The 20,800-nt window shown below is 35.8% G+C and overlaps 1 protein-coding gene across 7 annotated transcripts in view; it reads right to left on the reverse strand.

Moving 5' to 3' along the window:
• Positions 1 to 20,800, reverse strand: part of LRRFIP2 (LRR binding FLII interacting protein 2) — a 99,500-nt gene that overhangs the window by 53,140 nt on the left and 25,560 nt on the right. For 6 of the 7 annotated variants that reach the window (XM_072940981.1, XM_072940979.1, XM_072940980.1 and 3 more), the window contains exon 3: positions 9,561 to 9,647. In XM_072940981.1, the coding sequence (XP_072797082.1) occupies positions 9,561 to 9,647 (87 nt within the window). Of the gene's footprint in view, positions 1 to 2,837; positions 2,883 to 2,976; positions 3,034 to 8,280; positions 8,332 to 9,560; positions 9,648 to 20,800 lie in introns of all 7 variants that reach the window. The other variant, XM_072940985.1, reaches the window with a different exon arrangement.

The raw sequence follows: 20,800 nt of genomic DNA on the forward strand, positions 1-20,800 counted from the left end.
AGTGAATGCACAATACCAAAGTTGCACATCTTTCTGGGCTACACACCATGATGTCTTTCCTTTTGGGTGTACTGGCTCTGCTCCAGTGTGTCCCAGTTATGTCCTTTGATGGGTTCATCCATGGAATTAAACAGTAGTGAATGACAAAACACAAAGCCGGCAAGCGTATTAAAATTAAATTCATTAAAATTATACTAAGGCCATTGATATATAAATAGGAACTGATATAAACAATAGTAAAAATCTCCACCAGTGAAAAACTGCAGTGTATCCCTACTGCTCTGATGCAAGATCACCTCATTTTCTAATTTTGGACCTCTACCTTATAGTCTTCTTGTATTTCATTATATAAAGTAGTGACCAAGCATTTATAAGATTTTTTTTTAATGGTAGATTTTTTTTTTAAAGAAACAGATTCTCTCCATTCTAAACTCATGGTTTTGATTTAATTTTCCTTCCCCAAATCTGCCATTCATAATCTTGAACTATCTTTGCTCTCTTTATTTTTATACAGATTCTCTATAGCACTGATACTATCTCCAGCCCAAATAGCTTCTGGCAGGATACCTTTAAAGAAAGCAGTACCTGAAAGTTAATCTCACAGAAGGAAAGATCAAAGTCCTAGGAACGTGGCATAAAACCATAAATACAACTGTTTCATATCCAGGTACTATTAAACTTCATATACTAAATACAAGGTCCAGAAGTGTTAGACGTTTAAATATATAGCTCATAAGTTTAAAAATATAAACTGGCAGTCCATGAATGACTGAAAAATTGTGCTGAACACTGGAATTTGACACAACATTGTAAAATGATTATAAATCAATAAAAAAATGTTAAAAAGCTAAAAAATATATATATATAAACTGCCAGAAAAATACCAAAACCCCCAAATAATACAGCAAACACCAATAAAATTTAGGTGAGAGTTTTAAGCCATCACATTTGTTTTTACAGAGAACAAACGCTGTCAACTTATTCAGTTTAATGTAGATGGTAAAGTTATTTTAAAAAGAAATAATCTGATGAAAACTTAGAACTCCCAGTATTATTTAATTGAAAGAAAAAAAGAAAAAACATATCTCAATTAAATTTCTTTTAAGCAATGTTATTAGTGAGCTTTCAGATTTATTTCCAGGTGTCTAAATATTTAAAGTGGGCTAAACGTACACTCAGACACAGTAAAGTACTAATGTCTCCTCTACAGTGTAAAATTTTTATTAATCTTTAAGTTCACATACTGATTTTTTTTTAATATTAGGAGCTTTACTCTTTTACCCGTAATAACAAATTTTCATAATTATCATAATGAAATAAATTACGGTGAGAGTTCTAGTTATACCTTAAATTTATTTAATGATATAATTTACATAAGAGGAAAATCAACCTCATTACTTTATTGATACCCTGGGTAAACAATTCCTTATTTATTCAATTTCAGATTTCTTTTTTGTTTGTTTGCAGATTTGTTTTAAAGGCTCCAAAAAAAGGTTGAACTTGGATGGCTATACCATCAGGTTAACTAATATATAATCAAGTTTCCCACACAAATTTACAAATAACCAGCTTGATAACAACTGTCTGAAATATCACACTGTGAACATTGCAATGAAAAGTAAAGGGAAAAGCCATACATTTTTAAAAAGAGGGGAGATGGGATTATTGTCAAAGCCCTCAAGCCTCAACTTTTAAGCTTTGTTTGACTAACACCCTATATAATTCTTTTCAAAGTACTTACAGAGAAAAGACCAAAACATCTCCAGGGAGAAGCGTGACAAATCCATTACTTAAAGTTTTTCTCCTGAAAAATTATTCTTAAACTACTGATTAGATTTCCATAAAGGATTTTTAATATTCTTATAAATCTATACTTTTATAATTAGTCGACATATTTATGATTCAAGAACGAGTTTACTAACTTACTCTAAAAAGACAGTAGATTACATTCACCAATAAGAAATATAACCAGAGCAAAAGACTATTTAAGAACACAAGCACATCAATAACTAGTACATTAGAACACACTCAGTTCATTATAGTGTATTTTCATACACTATATAGGATAGGAAGAAACCAGTAGACTTTGGAAAAATTAACAAATATAGACCTTCACAAGAAAGATAATTTCACCGATGAAAAATCTAGATGTAAATATAAAAACAATAATATCAATGTGCAAATTAAAAGTACTGTTTTAAGATCTAAAGCACAATTCCTCAAGAAGAGAGAGATCAGTGTCTTGGCACAACAAACAAGACTTTAATGAGCAACTTCTCATTTATCTTGATCTACAACAATGTATGCTAAAAATCTGGGACACACTACAAAATGGTAATCAAAATGTTGAAGCATGATAATTTCTATAAATATGACAAGACAGGCATTTTTAAAATCAGCAGCTCAGTTTCTCCATGTCATAAAACTATAATCAGTCACTCAAACCCCAAAATAATAAATTTTATTTATTTAATAAATTGTCATTTTAAAAAATATGAAAGTAGGAAAAATCTGAAAGTTAGAACCACGCAGATGTTATTCTGTAAAATCAACCTTATTATTTTGTGATGATTTTCCAAAATCAAAGGTCTTTTTATAGAAAAAGAGTAAATATATATGTTAATAGATGAAAATTACAATGATTTTAGAACTGATTTACTTTTAGCCATAATTTGAGAGACAGCATCACTTTCCAATGAAAGGACTTTGTCACTACTTTCTATTTTTTAAAAAAAGGCAGAGATATATACGTTGTCACACTGTTCAGCCAATGTGTTGCAGAAAGATCAATACATACAACATTTGAAATCAAGGTGTAAATAACTTAAAATACCAACCCTGTGACTGCCAAAACTTCGAATGGACAATGTATCCTCAACTCCCTGATAAAAATAAAAACAAACATAGTAAAGGCCTGTGGGTGACTACAGGTGATGAGGAAAAGTACTAGAGGCAAGTTTGTAGGTTATTACAAACCAGATAAGGACGACGATGACTGGACCGGTGGGAATACCTGGCCCTTTCCGAATCTTCCTGGTAAAGGAGAAAGCACATGGAGAGTTAATCACTGAACAGAGGGCTGTCTATCAGAACAACCGAGCAAAGAACAATCAGTTAAGAGCACAGCAGCACCTTCACTACAGCAAGCAGCTGTGGACCACTCAAGCTCAAATGTGGAGTTTGGGGCAGTCACATGCTTCACGTGGAAAGAAAGCAGAAATAACCCTGGCAATGTTTTTATTTGAACAGGTTCATGTATGTCTGACCACTTGGAGAATGTAATCAACATACAACCAAGAGAGCTCATTACACCAAGGCAAAAATAAGCAAGTATGCTTAAACAGAAATGGAGGTCAGCTAAAAAGCAGACTTTCATCCATTATTTTCATTCTGAATGTTAGTTTCTGCAAGGCAGGAAGAAATGTTTACTTTATTACAGATGTAGTTTAAAGTGACAGTGTATTGCTTTTGAAAAGATTTGGGTTATAATTCTGTGCTCACTGCAAAAAATTTCTTTTTTTTTTCTTTCACTACTCTAACTGGAAGAGAAAAAAACAATTAAATGAAATAGCCTCTGTATCTTGTTAATATGAAAAACTACTTATAATTAAAAGAAATTGAATAAAGAGTTCATAATGTTATCCCAAGAGCTATGTCTTATGAAGACTGTAAAAAATAATAAAGAAAAAAAATTGACCACAGACTAACAGTTGACTAAATTAAATGTAACTCTAAACTTGTTCACATTCAGCTAATAGCGCTGGAGCATTAATTACTGAGTCAGGTGAAATCAAATGACTAGTCCCTGGAACCTAACCAACTGTAATTCTGATCTTTCAGAATTCCAAAGTCCAAAGTGTTCAGGTAATTTGCATTGACTAAGAATCTACACACAACCATCCAACTGGGTTCACAGTTAATCAGCACTGCTTTTTCCAGAATGAATCAATACTTCAACACCCCATGACAAAACAGCATGATTATTACACAAGTGGAACAAATATATGTGGCTATGTCTGAGCATTCATTTCAAATACAGAAACAGTAATTCAACTGAAACACCACAATTTAATGCTTTATTTTGGTCATGATCTTTGAGTATAATTCCAAAAAAACTCCTGGTTGTCATCTGCTGTGTACATAGATGCATCTGATCAAATCTGTTCAGAAGTCTGTTTATAAGCATCAGTATGATTCAATGATTCAATATCCAATATGGTGCTCTGATCTTTAGGAATCCGTTGTTGATTTACATTTTTTTTGTTATGTAATAGACACATGTAATCTGTAAGAAGCCAAGCAAATTTCTTCCCTTTCTTTGACTATCAGATGTTATATATACCACAAAAGCTTGGGGGGCATGTGTGCTAGCCCAGCAAGGTAGATACAGTTTATTTAGTGGTAACCAGTTCTATGCTACTTTGCTTGGTTAGCTTCAGGAGCCTCGTGCTACAAACGCAAGTTAATTCTACATGCCCCTGCCAGTATTATTTGGGATACTAGGGTGACATACACGGTTTAATATTCAATCTTCCCTTTATTCTATCCTATCTTTTCATTCCACCTACCACACAGGAGCATTTTTTAAAAACCTACTTCTAAAGAGCATATCCCATTAAGGATGTAGTAAAGACAAATGAATTCATATTTAGTCTCAATTCTGTCTATTACAAAAATAATTCTAAATAACAGTATCTTATTAAGTATTGATATACCTCTATGTTTACACAGCTTTTCTTTTTAGCTCCATTTAAAAAAGTGGTCTAAAAAGACTTCAGAAAACTACAGAATAAAATGCAAATTCCATACAGGCCAGTCAATTTAAACTGCGAGAATATAGTTTATTCCATAATCGTAAACTACGTCTTAAGCCAGCACTATCCAACAGAATGCTCTTTGACAATGGATATGTTCTACGTTTGTGCTGTCTAATATGGTAGCCACTAGCCACATGCGACTACTGAGCACTTGAATGCTGGAAGTGCAGCTGAGGAACTAAATTTTTATTTTAATCAATTCAAATCTAAACCTAATTACCCAAAATGGCTAGTGGCTAATGTACAAATAGTAAGGCAACCTCAAAGCAAATTTTTACTACACCAAAAAAGACCCAAAGCACATATTTTACTAAAAGTCTGCCATGTAGCACCACGCCTACATAGAAAGGTAGGTTTTTACGTAGTTTTTAAGTACTCCCCCTACAGTGAATACTTCTGCATAGTGGCAAATACGAAGAAACAGAAGGCAATCCTTGTATAAAAAGACCCCGGCACCAACCCTAGAATTATTTTTAAAAGCTAGAAGGGTCCTGAGAGATCACTCTTCATTTTACAGTGCAGAAAACTACAGCACAAAGAGACTAGGAATCAATAAAGTCAGAAAGCTGGGACTAGCATTTTTTGACTCACCAAGACCACTGAACCAATGAAGACACCGTATTACAAAGGCTAAATTCAGACTGATTACACTGGAAGAATATGAAGAAAATGTCAAGGTATCGTGGTTTTTACTCAGTGCTTTCTCCTTCTCTGGAATAACAAAAGGCTTTAATTCCCAAGATTTCTAAAGTATTTAAATTGGCAATCAGCTTTTCTTGAATTAATAGCACCAGAGGCCAATAGAAAAAATGTCAGCAAACTGTGTTTTTTGGTACAAATTACAAGACAGAGTACTCCTCTCTTCCATAGTCAAGAGAACAAAACATTTTCATTGTCCTAGGAGACCTTATAAGTATAAAGGATCCAAAGCTGAATAAACAGGACAATGCCTTAAAAGATGGATGTGTATTTGGTAAGGCTTTCTGGAAAATTATGTTTTGATACATTTAAATTAAATTAATGGAAATGAAACATAATCTGTTTTTAAAAGTTCACTGAAAGAGAGAACAAAGGAGTTTTATTAAAAAAAAAAAAAAGCCCACAGCCCTGTGAATACAACCAGCCATCTTCTCTGTCAACAAATAATACTTAATTCACGTCTGGAGCCATTCCCTCAGTTTTGGTTTTTGGTTTTTTGTTTGTTTTTTGGGTTTGGGGGGGTTTTTTTAGGGTTGGTTTTTTTTTATGAAGGTACTGGGGATTGAACTCAGGACCTCATGCATGCTAAGCATGCACTCTACCACTGAACTCTGTCCCCCCATCACCTCAGTTTTAAATTAGGAAACTTCAGAAACTGCATTTACTCTTTCAGGTCATCAACATGCCACTGATTCAGCCATCCAGTTTAAAAACAGAAGCACTGGCTAACCTAAGACCATTTGGAGGCCCAGAAAGACATAGGGTCTTTTCTTCTTGAGCCTTTCACCTTCCAATCCATTATTAGCACATGTGGCACTCTCTCATACCTCCAAATTCTGGCTCTGCCAATGCCTGAGCAAGTTGTTTACTTCACCAGTCCTTTATTACCTATTTGTAAAATGGAGATAGTGTACCTATCTCGTAATGAGAAATGAGCACATATGTAAAATGCACTAGCACAGCGTCGGCATACAGATATGCACTCAAAGTCAGCTTCATTCCTGAGCCTCACCCCTTTGTGTTCCCTATTCACATCCCAACATCTCACTCCCAGACAAAGAAGTACCAAAATTGGGAGAAATTTTTAATATGGGAAGATTCTTCCTTCTAATAATTGACAGTCCAATTATTTGTGTATGCATTATTCATTTTATTATAAATTTATTACTAATGTATATTTTATATTGTGACTATCACATGCCAACTTCTACTACAAGCTCACAGAAAGCAGCCAAGGAGACAAAGATAAGATAAGTGAGAGGAAAAGTCAGTCTGAAAAACCAGGTGTCAGAGGGGTTGGAGTGTTAATTATTCCCGTCTGGAAGTAAACCCCGCCTTTTCTGCATGTCCAAATCTTAGCTATTATTCAAGACCTGGGTAACTTTTCACCTGCATGTTAAGCCTCTAACCCAAATTGCTGTCCCTTCCATGAAAATCTAGCACATTCACTGCCTGAACAGCACACATTTCACAGAGATAAAAAAAAAAAAAAATGTCTATCTTCATGGCCTTTGAATATAGGAGTCAAACATGTGACTTTTACATAGGCTTTTCTTCTTATTTAATGTTCTGGTTTGCTCTAAGATGTTAAAATCCTAGGCCATTTAATTTTAGAACTATAATACATAATTAGCATAAGAAATTAAACTAATATTTCTACTTTTGCAAGCAAAAATGGTTGCTTTTATTCACACAAAACATTCTTAAGGCATCATCAGTAATATTAAGCCAGTTACATGCAGAACACACTTTAAATAACAATAATTGAGCTAGCTTTAGTAATGAGCAAGGACAGATTCCACTCCAAAGTAACAAACACACACACGAGGAGTCACCTAATTTTAAGCAACCAAGTATCTTTTTTCTCTCTTTTCTAAAATATCACAATAAGATATATGATAAAGTTTTAAATTTGCAGGTCAATACAGTCATAAATATTTTAATTCTGGTTGTACCTTAAAATGCTGCTATAGAGGGAATTTGCTTATAAAAGTTGCTTGTTTAGCATCAATTAGATCTGTTTTAGGGATCATAGACTCCTTTGAGAATCTGATGATCAAAATACCTGTAGACATTTCACATAAAGACATGCATATATTCAAAACCTTGCGTGAGACTTTAAGGTTTCATGCCCCCTCCTGCAAGCCTATTCACAACCAAGCTAAGAACCTCTGCAGCAGGAGACAGCTGGGGAACTTAACAACACTGAAAAAGGTTCAAATTTAGGAATGATTCACAGTAACTAATACTCCACTGGTTGCAATTTGCTTTTGTAGCTAACACATTTGGGAGTGGTGGTAGAAGACTTGAAAAGGAACTGAGAGAACTGAAAAAATAAAATTTTCAGAGGAGATAAAAGAATGATTTGGGTCACCTCTCAATGAAGACCCTGCTGACTAAGTTTTTAGAAAGGAAGAGAGAAAGAGGGGAGGAAGGAGAGAGAAACAGAGAGGGAGAAGGGGAATGAGAGGGGGAGAGGGACAAATTTGGAAGAGAGAACAAACCCACAGAAAGAAAACATATTCATCTACTGAATCTTTCTTGGTCAGGAGCATTCCCGAGGAGAGTATGAAGCTGTAACTTAACAGAAAATGGTCAGACTCCAAGCACACACTTGGTCCACTATAGGCACAATACTCTCTGACCTTTAGGTTCAAACATGCCAAACACTCCTACTTTGCAAACTATTAGTCAATGTTTTACTTTGCAATTGCATTATTTCAGCAACTGATCACAACATGCAGGACAGGCAATCCTGGCCTACCAGCCACTTCTGAATCTGTCCCCATTTCCGATCAAAGGAAGGATGAGAGTACTACAAATGCAAAAGTTTCATAAACTAAACAGTTTCCAACATACTGCACGCTGTCAGTCTTAATCATATACATTTGCCCTGAAGAGCAATGACTGTTAATTCAAAGTTTAGTTACACGTTGAAAATACAGAAAATTACTAAGCTAAGTATGTTCAATAATAAAGAGATATATGTTCCTCTGTAGCTTAGAGGATTATGAATAAAATTTATACTTAATAACTGTATCCTTCTAATTTACTGTAATTGTAGGAGTATAAAAGATAATACATTGCAACATTTTCACTTCAAGCCAAGAACTGCATCCAATATTTGAAGCTATATATGAGGTTAAAAAAATTTAGCAACATATCAATTGTTTTTGGTTTTGTTTCTGAGTTGTGACAATATGGACTCTATACACATCTTCTTAACCCATTAGCGGAAGTTCCAACACCAGCCTCAAAGTGTTTAATGCTGTCCTGCAGGTTTTTTCCCCCTTCATAATAATACAACATCAGAATTATTTTTATAGGAATTTTCAGAGCTAGATTAATGCCAGAAGGAAAGAGTAAAAAGAGTATTTGTTTCATTTTAAAGCAATCCAATTTCTAATGCCTATTTAAAAATTTTTTGTTTTTCTTTCTGATAAAAACATATTGAAATGTATGAACTATAGAAAAGCATAAAAACATAAAACCAATCATAATTCCACCAAAGACAAACCTAAGTATTATCAATAATCACTTTTTTCCAGTAGTTTTTGACCTACATACGGATACTAGTTTTTCTGACACAAAACTGGAGTCCTACCAGGCTTATACTTGTGTTTTTCATTTTCTTATATGAATATTTTCCTCTATTATTAAATATGCTTACAAACTATAAGGCTATATGATTTTAGAGTTTTACTACGTAGATACCATAATGCAGTTAATCAAAATTCTAGGACATTTAGGACTACAGTAAATAATTTTGTCATCTCTAAGCCAACTTTAGCTATTACACATAAAGTACTTATAACACTATAATAACTTACAGCAAGGAAGAGCTATGCATGTGTTGGCTGTTACAATTGAAAACAAATATTGCATTCAATTTGCTGACATAGAATGGCTTGTTAAAATACACACATCAAGTTATTCTATTCCTAGTGTTTCAAAAGGAACCAGATTTACTTCAGAAGGAAACTAGCCAAGTATCGACTCTTTTCTGAGGCTAACCGGAAATTAGGGTTACACCCCCCAAATTACCTCTTTTTGTTGTCGTTCCAGTTCTCTCATGCGGATATCTCTTGCTTCTGCTCGGGCAGCACGTTTTGCAGCCAGCCTTGCCTCTGCCTGAAAAGTAATATAAAGACTCAGCTTTATTTAAAAACCACCACCACCACCACACCTCTACACCAGCTTTGAGGACAAGGAGCAAACGGAACAGTACTTTCCAAAGAGGGTGGGGGGACAATTCAGCATCCATCAGCAGTTTGACTGACTTCAGTCAACACCTCCTACGTACTCATTGCTCTTGCTAGTCCCAGAGTCTCTCCTGAAATCTGGGCCTCTACCTTCAGCTGCTTGCCTTCATTACACATTCAAAACATTTCACACAATTCATTATATTTCTCCAAGCTTGGCTTTTTCCATAATTTCCTTCCCTGTCAATTCAATCACACAAATTAGAAACTGCAGAAGCAGCCTCTAGTTCATTTTGAAACACTGCCAATGTTCCGCCTCCAAATATTGTCAATTCTCCACGATCGAGTTTCTCTCCAACCCATCTTTGTTTTCATTATGCTTACTGCTCCTGCTTGTTTCAGGAACTCTTTCCCTCTCTCTTTCAATTGAGATATAATCTACATACCATCAAATTCACTGCTTAAAAGTGCACAATTCACTGGGTTTTTAAGTATATTCACAAGGTTGCACAATCATCTCTACTATCTAATTCCAGGATATTTTCATCACCTCACAAAGAAAACCTGTACCCACTAGCAGTCACTCCCTATTGCCCACCACCACCCCCCACCCCAGCCCCTGGCAACCACTTATCTACTTTCTGTCTCAATGAAGTTGCCTCTTCTGGACATTTCATATAATTGAATTCATACAACTGCCCCCAAACCCATCTTCCTGACTCCAGACTCTGCCCTACAATTCATCTTCTACATGGTTACAGGATTGCCAGTCTGCCTTTCAAAACACATTTCTGATCACGTCATTCACTCTGCCATGTAAAATCCTCCAGCGGCTCCCCACCACTTATGGTTAAAGCAAAAATGCCTTAGCCTAAGTACAAAGAGGAGAGAGGACAAGAAAAGCAGAAACAGAAGTAAGTCCGATCTCCGCCTTATTGCCCAGGACTTACCGACCTCCACCAGCTGCCTCCATCACCCTCCATTCCTAGATTCTGCTGTGCTCCAGTGTTAAGCCTCCCTTCACAGACTGTTTGCCTGGCAGAAGGTAGTCTCCCTTCTCTCGTAATCAGTTAAAATACTACCTTCTAGGAAGACTTCCTCCACTCCCTCTTTCATAGAGTAGTACTCTATGCATGTACCCCTATTGTGGCTTATTATATTGTATTAAATGTATTACATGATATTCAACTTACATGCTTCTGTCACCCCACAACTTCCATGTCTCAATGTCCGCTAAATAAACAAAAGACTTTTCAGGCCATGGGCCAAAGGAGCAAGAAAATGAGCCAAGGAAATAGCTTGATGTACTTCATGAAGCTTAAACAGCTCTCTGGTTTCTACCTTATGGTGGTTTCCCAGGTTCTTGGCCACATTCTAACTCTGATTCAGATGCCCTCTCTGATAACTACAGTTGTTTTTTCCCATGTTATATTTGTGCTCAAGTCTAACACTAGGAAAAGACTCAGCCAATGTTTAAAGGGGGTCTACTGTGTGTAAGCAATTATACTAAGTGCCAAAAATAAGACATGACATCTCTACCCTAAAGAGGTTCACAATCTGGCCGAGGGAGATAAACACAGCACTTAAAGAGAAGGAAGCATGCGGGAAGGAGCAATGACTTTGCTGGCACGGTCACAGCAGGCTTCTAAGAAGATGACACAGTTTAATAGTCACTGCTTATTCAAATACCCCAATTTTGCCAATTCCCCAGTCTGTCTAAACTGTCTTTTGGTAGCAAAACCCTGCAAAGTGAACTGAAATTGACCAACCTTAGGCTCTAAACCCTGACATGGCCAGAGCAATTAGTATTCTCACATGAATTTTACATTGACCTCTAGCTTTAAAAAAACCTACACTCCATTTTATTTACCCCTCTAACTATGCGTGGACACCACTTTTTTTTAACCAGTTCGTATTTTATAGAAAAAGACTTCAAGGCTAAGTAAGCTATGCTTCAGCAGATAACAAATACATTTTAAATTACAAAGTATCATTTTTCTGGGGAAAATTTCCAAACCTCTTTTTTTTTTCAATTTATGAAAGCCACAGCAATGTGTAGGAATTTTCACTTCTACTATATATTGGCTTTGTACTTGTAGCCTCCCTTAGAAATATATCAGCGATGCCAATTTCATCCTTCTAAGTCTGTAGCCAATTCTGCACAACCTCTGCTAAAATGGGACTTCTCTCACCAAACCTAAAGTGTAGATCATTGAAATCTACTCTCTAATATGACTTCTTGCACAACAAAAGGGGAGGGACCTAACTTCTGTGTAACAAAAAGAACATGGGCTCCAGAGCCACACAGACATCCTTCCCTTTGGAACTTAGCCAACTTTATGCAAAACTCAGATGTTACCTCTCTTGGAGATGGTACCGAGCAGGGCCACTAAACAACAAGCTTTAAAAAGATAAAGAGGATTTAAAACTATTTTATTTGGTTTTTTCTATACACTGCTCCCAGATGCCTGAGAGTCAGAGTAGCAAGCAGCTAACAGCGATTCCAATCTGGTAGACAAAATATGTATTCTATTCTTATACAGGTATATTTTTAAATAGTCAGATTATAGGTACACAAAGTATACTTCTAAGTAGCAACACTAGCATTTCCCCCTCAGAATACAATTGCATGAAAGAGCTACTGTGGACTTGTTTTAACCTGCCCTCACAGATATAAAAAGATACAACAATAAATCCACAAGGATTTAACTAAGCTCAAAACAAAGCTGGTTAAAAAAAATTAAACACAGAATCATCACTTGATCCAGTAACTCCACTTTGGGTACATACAGAAGAGCTGAAAGTAGGCTCAAACAGACATCTATGCACTTACGTTCACAGCAGCACTATTCACAACAGACAAAAGGTAGAAACAGCCCAAATGTCCATCAGCAGAAGAATGGATTAACAAAATGTGTTACGTACAGACAATGGAACATTATGCAGCCTTCAAAAGGTAGGAACTGTTGACACATGCTACAACATGGATAAATCTTGAAGACACTGTTAAGTGAAATAAGCCAGACACAAAAGGACAAATGTTGTATTCTGCTTATTCAAGTACCTAGAACAGTCAAATAGCATGGGGACAGAAAGTACAACTGGTATCCAAGGGCTAGGGGAACGAGGAAACAGAGAGTTATTACATCATGGGTACAGAGTTTCAGTAAGGATGATGCAAAAGTTCTGAAAATGGATAGTGGTGATGACTGCACAGTAATCTAAATGTACTTAATGCCAATGAAATTTATACTTAAAGATGATTAAAACAGTAAGTTTTATGTTGTTTACTTTACCACACACACAAAAAAAGTTCATTTAAAAGCTGGTATATGACATGAATGAAATCAGAAGTATTCAGGAGCCTAAATCATTTAAGTATTTGTATGGTCTTCGGGCTGATATGACACAAACTTTTAAATAAAGTTTACAGGAAAATTTAGGAACTGGAAATTCAGGTTTGTAAATTACCTGTGAAATCCAGTAGGTACTGGACCAGGTTTCTAAACATTATTCTGATCATGATGCTTTCAAATATTAGGCATGTAAAGGCTGATTAAAGGAAATAATATGTAATTGGATAGATATAGAAATGTATTCTTAGAGCAGTGAAAATGATAACACAAAAAATAAAAGATATATTTAGATAGGTTAAAATTCATTTCTCATTAAGTGCTTGGGGCAAATGGAAAAATAAAATGAAAGCAAAAGTCAGAGGCTTTGATCACCCCTGGAACAAATATTTTAGATCGTGTTAAATCATAAACCTTCTAAATTTGTTGAATGTTCACTTTATGACTCAGCTGGTAACTAGGAACCATACAATGAAAAGAGGAGAACTAAACACGTACTATGTGAGCACTTCTACATTAGGGAATGTTCCTCTACCATCATAATTTTGTATTACACTGTTTTGGAATTTAAGAAAACAAAAATATGTGAGATGCAATAAAAAGATAAATACAGCTGACCCTTGAACATCATGAGTTTGAACTGTTTGTTCTGAATCTTATACACAGATTTTTTTCAATGCTAAATACAACAATACTATATTATCCACAGATCAGAGGAATCACAAATATGAAGGGCCAACAATAAGGTACAGGCAGATTCTTGACTGCAGAGAGGGTAGGCACCCCTAACCCCCACATTGTTCAAGAGTCAAATGTAACTCCATTTTAGAATGGGCAAAGGATTTGAATACACATTTCTCTAAAGAAGATACACAAATGGCCAATTAGCACACAAAAAGATGCTCAACATTATTGGTCATTAGAGAAATGCAAACCAAAATCACATTGAGATATCATTTCATACCTATTAGGATGGCTATAGTTTTTTTTAAAAATTAACGTAAAATGACTAGCATTGGCAAGGATGTGGAAAAGTCAGAACACATTTCTGGTGGAGATGTAAAATGGTGCACCTGCTACCGAAAACAGTTTAGCAGTTCCTCAAAACATTAAACACAGTCATAAGACCATCTCGAGTTATGTACCTAAGGGAAATGAAAACATATGTTCACACAAAAATCTGTACATAAATTTTTGTAGCAGCATTATTCATAATAGCCCCCAAAATGGAAACCACCCAAATGTTCATCAACTGATGAATAGATAAACAAAATGGTTATCATCCACAGAATGAAATATTATTCAGCCATAAAAAGGAATGGAGTACTGAGATAGGTTACAACATGGGTGAGCCCTAAAAACACTATGATAAGTGAAAGAAGCCAGACACAAAAGGCCACAAATTACATGGGTTTCATTTATATGTCCAGAATAGGCAAATCCAGAGACAGAGAGTAGATTATTGACTGCCATGGGCTGGAGCAAGGGGGAGAAAGATAGTGACTGATAACAGGATGGAATTTCTTTTTGTGCTGATGAAACGTTCTGCAATTAAAAAGTGGCAATGAGGGGGGAGGGTGTGGCTCAAGTGGTAGGCTGCAAGTCTAGTATGCCTGAGGTCCTGGGTTCAATCCCCAACACCTCCACTGAAAAATCAAATAAATAAATGAACCTAATTACCACCTCCCCCAACAACAAGAAAAAATTTTTTTGAAGTGGCAATGGCTGCATATCCTTCTGAATATACTAAACACCATTAAAACTATGCTTTAAAATTGTAAATATTATGCTATTTGAATTGTATCTCAATTAAATTTTTTTAAATAAATAAGACAGTGCATAAAAAAATATAATGCCTAAGTTAAATAAATAGTAAAATATGTAAAATTCCAACACAAAAATTTCAGTATATAAAATGGGAGAAAGGGAATCTCTTGCTGTAGTAAGTTTAGAAAATGCCAGGTTAAAAATTTTTTAATCAGATCTTAATACACATTACGAATCCCCAAGAAAATGATAAAATACAAAAGCATTTCTCACACTTACCTGACCACATTATTAAATAAAGCCTAAGTAATTCTTCAAGGATCATGCTCCAGGGAACACATCTGGGAAATAATGATTAATCTTATGGTAGTATATCAGGACCCAATTCAAACTGTACTAATTCTGTTAAGGGGTGACTTATCTTTGCTTCTAATATTTATAAAATTAAACTCTGCTTTGAGAATAATCCCCATACAATCAAAACTCAAACTTTCAAGATGGCAGGAAAGAGGAGAACTGACACTAATATTACTGCCATCATTTGAGCACTTAGCAAATCTAGGTGCTTATTTTCCTTTAATCCACAAAGTAATCCCCTGAAGTATAAAAAGATTAAGTAACTTGCCTAAAATTAAGTAACTGGCCAGCAAGTACTGGAACTGATATCCACAGCCTAAGAATCTGATTTCAGTTAATGCTCTTAACTATGTTGCCACAACTTATACCTTTATATCCCAAGTACAAGAACCATATCCTTAGACAAATAATCAGTTTACTTTGGATGAATTAGCCTATGATTTTCAATTTAACATAGATGCTCTCTTTTCTATGAAACTGTACCATTCTGGCTCTCTTATTTCTTTGACCACAACTTCACCCCAAATGTAGTTAATCTTCTCCTTTTGCTATACACAGCCTTCCCTCTCATTTTCACTCCATATTTTGAACTATCAGCCAATGAGAATGACTCAAATCTAGCGTCTCAAGCTCTAACCAAAATCAAAGCCTACATTTCTAAATGTCTAGTGGATCCTTTGTAATACATTAAGAGTGAATAAAAGCAACCTCATCTTCCCCCAGTGAATACACTTTGCTTCCCTATTTTTCAATCTTCAGAAATAGAATCCTTGTCATATTTGTTGAAAACTCGAAGTCTCAGGGACTTCTACTTCCTAACCAAACCTTCTCTACAATCCCCTTTAAATTCAACCTTTAATTTCCATTCTAACAGACTCCCCCTCTTCCAAGCATGAGCCTGGAATACTTTGTGTTCTAATTCTAACTTCACTTTCTTCCTCCTCCCATCCATGCTATTCTGTATTACACACTGTTGAATTAATCTGCCTGAAACACCAAGGAACAAACAATTGGCCATAATACATTTTATGATGTCCAATACCCAAAAACATCCTTACACTTTCATAATTTTAAATTTGGGTTCTGTTACTGCTTAAGTCAAATAAACACAGAAGAATGGGCTAAAATAAACTCACTGTGGCCCCCAGTGGCACTGCAAATCAAAAACTTAACTAAGGCCAATCCTATTATAAGTATCTGTCCAGTGGGTATACAAGTAAAGCAGGATCTATCTGATCCCATGGACAGTAACCCACCGTCTCCTTGGAATATATAATCCACACATTAAATTTCATTTGGAACTATTATTTGGAGGGAAAAAAGTTATATTCACTTAAAAAAACAGCAGGATTCCCTCTATTGGTTTGTTCTTCTCATCATAAGTAGGTTCAAAGTCTCTTTCATCCTTAAAAAATAAGCAAACAAAAAAAAGTCCCATCCTCTTTCAATTCTGCCTCATCTTCTCTTTACAGCCAACTTTCCTCACACCTCCCTCCTCACTCCCTCTCTCTTCAAATGACTGCATTCTGGATTCTGTCCAACCATTTCGCTGAATTGCTCACGCCAGTCACTAATGACCTCTAACTACCAAACCCAACAGAACTTTTCTGTTCTTATCTCAGTTGTCCTTTCTGGGATTCCAACATCACTGCCACTCAATTCCTTCTTATAACTCTCCTCTCTTGGCTTTCCTGCAATACTAGTCTCTCCTGGTTTTCCTCTTGACTCCCTGACCTCTCTTCCTCAGAATCCTTCATGGGCTCATTTTTCTCTGCCAGCTCCTTAATTTTTAACATAGTCAAAGCTTCCAGGCTTCATCTCACTCTTTTCACTCAATGTTCTTTCCCTGGGTGATAGCGATAGTCTGCAAATCTTTGCATCCAACCCAGACTTTTCTCTCACAGTCCTGACCTAACTGGCTATTAAGACACTGAGGCTGTCCCGCTGGAACCTCAGACTCAGTATATCACAAACTAACTTTATAATCTTTCCCTTAAAGTTCATCTTCCTCTTTACATTCCTCATCAGCTGTCTCATTACCTAAAAACTGAAATGAAGGATCATTGTAAGTTTCTTCTTTCTTTTTTATCCTCCTTCCACATCCAGTCACTAAATCTCAACTAACTAGCTCTGTCAATTCTGTCTCTGTGCTATTTCTTCAACCCAAACTTTCTTCTCCATTCCCACTATCACTGCCTTAATTCAGACTCTCATCACCTCTCACCAAGATGACAACAAAATTTTTTGACTAGTCCTCTCCCTACCAGTCATTCTTCACACAGTGGCTAAAGCGATTATATCACAATTCAAATCTGAAAAGGGTTTTACCCTTCAGTTGTTCCCCAACAGCTGCCAAAATCAAATTTAAACTCCTCAGCACATAAATCCCTTCCTGACCGGCCCCTATGGTCTCTCCACCATCATCTTCTCCCATCCCCACAGCTTCTCTCCAGCCAAACTGAGCTAGTTTTCTGGCAGTTTGCCACATGTTCTTAATTGTTCCATACCCCTGTGCCTGAGAACACAAAGTGATATACAAAAACCCATAAAGCAATACTGTTTATGGTGAAATGTATTAGAACTTTTAAAACATGAACAGGAAGGATATCTCGTGATTTTATTACAGTGGTTCCCTATTGGAGATGGGAGAAGGGGAAATATGCCTAGGGGGTAAAATAAAGGGACCTAAACTTGGTTTATAAGGTCTTCTCCCTTCTTTCTTATTTTTTTTTAGAAAAGATCTGAAACAATTGTCTCAAAATGTTAGCATCAGTTAATGTAGATTCATGGGTACTTACGGTATGATCAAAACTTTTCTGCATTTAGTATTTTTCAAAAAGAACAGTACATGAAAAGGCACACTCAAATACCTTTAAAAGAAGGGACACCTCTAGATTTTAAACTTTTATCCTACTGTGATCATGTAAGTTTTGAAGGCAAATTAAAATTTCATGATTTGACAAAAATGAACCAAACTGAGCCAAATATGGAACTGCCAGCCTACATGTATATCCAAAATATAAAACCCATGCAACTGGCATAAGAAAGAAAAATAAGGTGTACTCTGGATCTTTACAGATCATGCTTGAATTTTAAGAAATCTGAAATACAAGATTCTAGGAAAGTGAAACATTCAAGGAAAATGACTAATTCAGGTAGCTAAGACTCAGAGTTTACTGTGTTTAATTTTGTTTATTCTTCTATGACACTCACGCCAACTGAAACTGAGTACTGAAAGACAAATTAAGAGACATATATTTATTGTGTTGCTATGGTTTCCAAATTAACAAATAAAAACCACTACTTAATTTCCCAGCAACTTCCCCCTAGTAGAAAACCAAAGGTACCATTTTTCTCAATTAGGTCTTACAACATAATTACGTTTAACAATTTTTAAAGTTTTTGGTGGTTGAAAACTAACTATATAAATTTTTCTGAGTATAAAAACAAATATGTATTAGATAAAATCTAGGGATTTTAACCCATTTTCTTCTGATGTCAAACAACTATACCTTCCTTTTATTCAAAGATTTTTTTGATAGCAAAATATTATTTTGGAATGAGAAGAAATTTAAGATTATAGACTTTATTACTAAAGTTTGAATACAACCTAATAAATAAAATAGCAAAGGAAAACTGAAACTTTGGCTCAGCAATGATATATCTAACCAAAGGGGAAAATGTGATTCATAGTTCTAATAGAAATAGTTTGTGTGTGTGTGTGTGTATGTGTGTTTGTGTGGAGGTGGGTAGTGGGTTTTAACTAGTAACATCTTTAGAATTAGGATAATGATATTATGCTGTTTGAATTTCTTCCTCCAAATTCCTGTAAGTTATAGGAATGGTGAAGATCTTGACAGTAAACTTTACACCAAATATTTTTTAGTCACAGAGACACAAAACTAAGTCTTAGGGCTCAATAATCCTCCCTTAATTCTCGTTAGAGGGACAAATCAAGGAACAGTGTGATACTGACAGTAATGCTGGCCAGCACAGAGTTAGGGCTCTGGACTGTGAGGAGTAGGGGCTGCCCCAACCACATCTCTCACCCTCCTTTGCCTTAGTTCCAGTGGGTAAATAGGGAAAAAAAAATGGAGAGGTCTGCACCCAAAGGGAATTGGCTGCATTCATGCACTAATGCCCCTGGAAAGAGTCCTAAATAACTAAAAAACGACCACTTAGATTTGCTCTTTCACAGAATTTGTCTAATAAAAACAGTAAGCACAAAGGGGGAGAATTTTTAAAAAAATTTTAACTAGATAGAAATGGAAAGAAAAATGTTTTTCATAACTCTGAAAAATTAACTCACATTTCAAAATCTTTTAAACATTTTTGTGTACCACCACAGAGAACACTTAAAGATATTTTAAATATGAGTAATTTTTTGTCTCCTGTGGAGTTAACTTTCCAGACAAATCCAATCATAACATAACAATCTGAACCAAACACAAAAGGATGATCGAAAAAGTGTCAAAACTAAGCAAGACTCAAGTCATGACCTCGAAATCCTGGAGTTCTTTAGGGTTCAGACTGAAGAGTGATTATCCGTAACTCTACACTTTCTTCCTAGACAATCTCATCCACAACTCACGATTTCAGTTACCTTCTATATATGCTCACTAGTCTGAAATGTGTATCAGCCCAGACCTCTCCTTCGGGCTCTTCATCCAAATCCCCAAACTGCTTCTTCAAAATCTCTACTTAGCTGCCTCACAGGCACCTTAAATGCAATACATACTAACACAAATTCCCTCTCCAAATCTCCTTCTCACCCTAATGTTGTCTACCATCCACCCAGATGCACAACCCAAAACTTCCCCTCTCTGCTCCCCAACCACTGCTGCTTACTGAGCATCGCCTACGTACTTCTCCGTCCCAGCCACTCTCACCATGCCTACTAGAGCACTCTAGACCAGGCCACCAGTGCCCTGCAAGTCTCACAACTCATCTCCCCACGTCCACTAATGTCTCTTTCTGATATAATCTCCAACCTGCAGTAAAGTCATCCTTTAAGGCACAAATCTGATCATGTCCTACGCCTACACAAAACCCTTCAATGATATTTTGGCTATCATGATACTTTCATTTTTTTCTTTTGCTACCACTGAGTTCTCTGTGTGATGTAGGATACTTCTATTTCAAAAATGAAGGAAAATGGCCAGTAGGGTCTTAATACTGTAAAATATTAAATAAATTATATATATAAATTGTATTACCCTCATATTGTAAAATATTCACCTATTTTGTTAAAAAAAAAAAAAAGCTTCAGTGTTTTCCCATTGCTTTTAGGACACAGACCAAAATTCTATATCAGGGTTCTCAACCTTGGCCCTACTGACATTTGGACCAGATAATTCTTTGTTGTACAGGGCTGTCCTGTGCACTGCAGGATTTTTAGCAACATCTCTGACCTCTACCCACAAATGCCAGTAGCACAGCCCTCCCCCAGTTGTGAGAGGCAAAAATATCTTCATACATTGCCAAGCGTCCCTGTAGGACAAAATCACCCTCAATTAAGAACCACTGGCCTATAAGATCTGGCTCCTGCCTAACTCTCTGGCTACTCTCATCCTTGCTGTCTATGTTAGAGTTAGCAGTGACATTA

Source organism: Vicugna pacos, chromosome 17, assembly GCF_048564905.1.
Source record: "Vicugna pacos chromosome 17, VicPac4, whole genome shotgun sequence".
In the NCBI taxonomy this organism is placed as follows: domain Eukaryota; kingdom Metazoa; phylum Chordata; class Mammalia; order Artiodactyla; family Camelidae; genus Vicugna; species Vicugna pacos.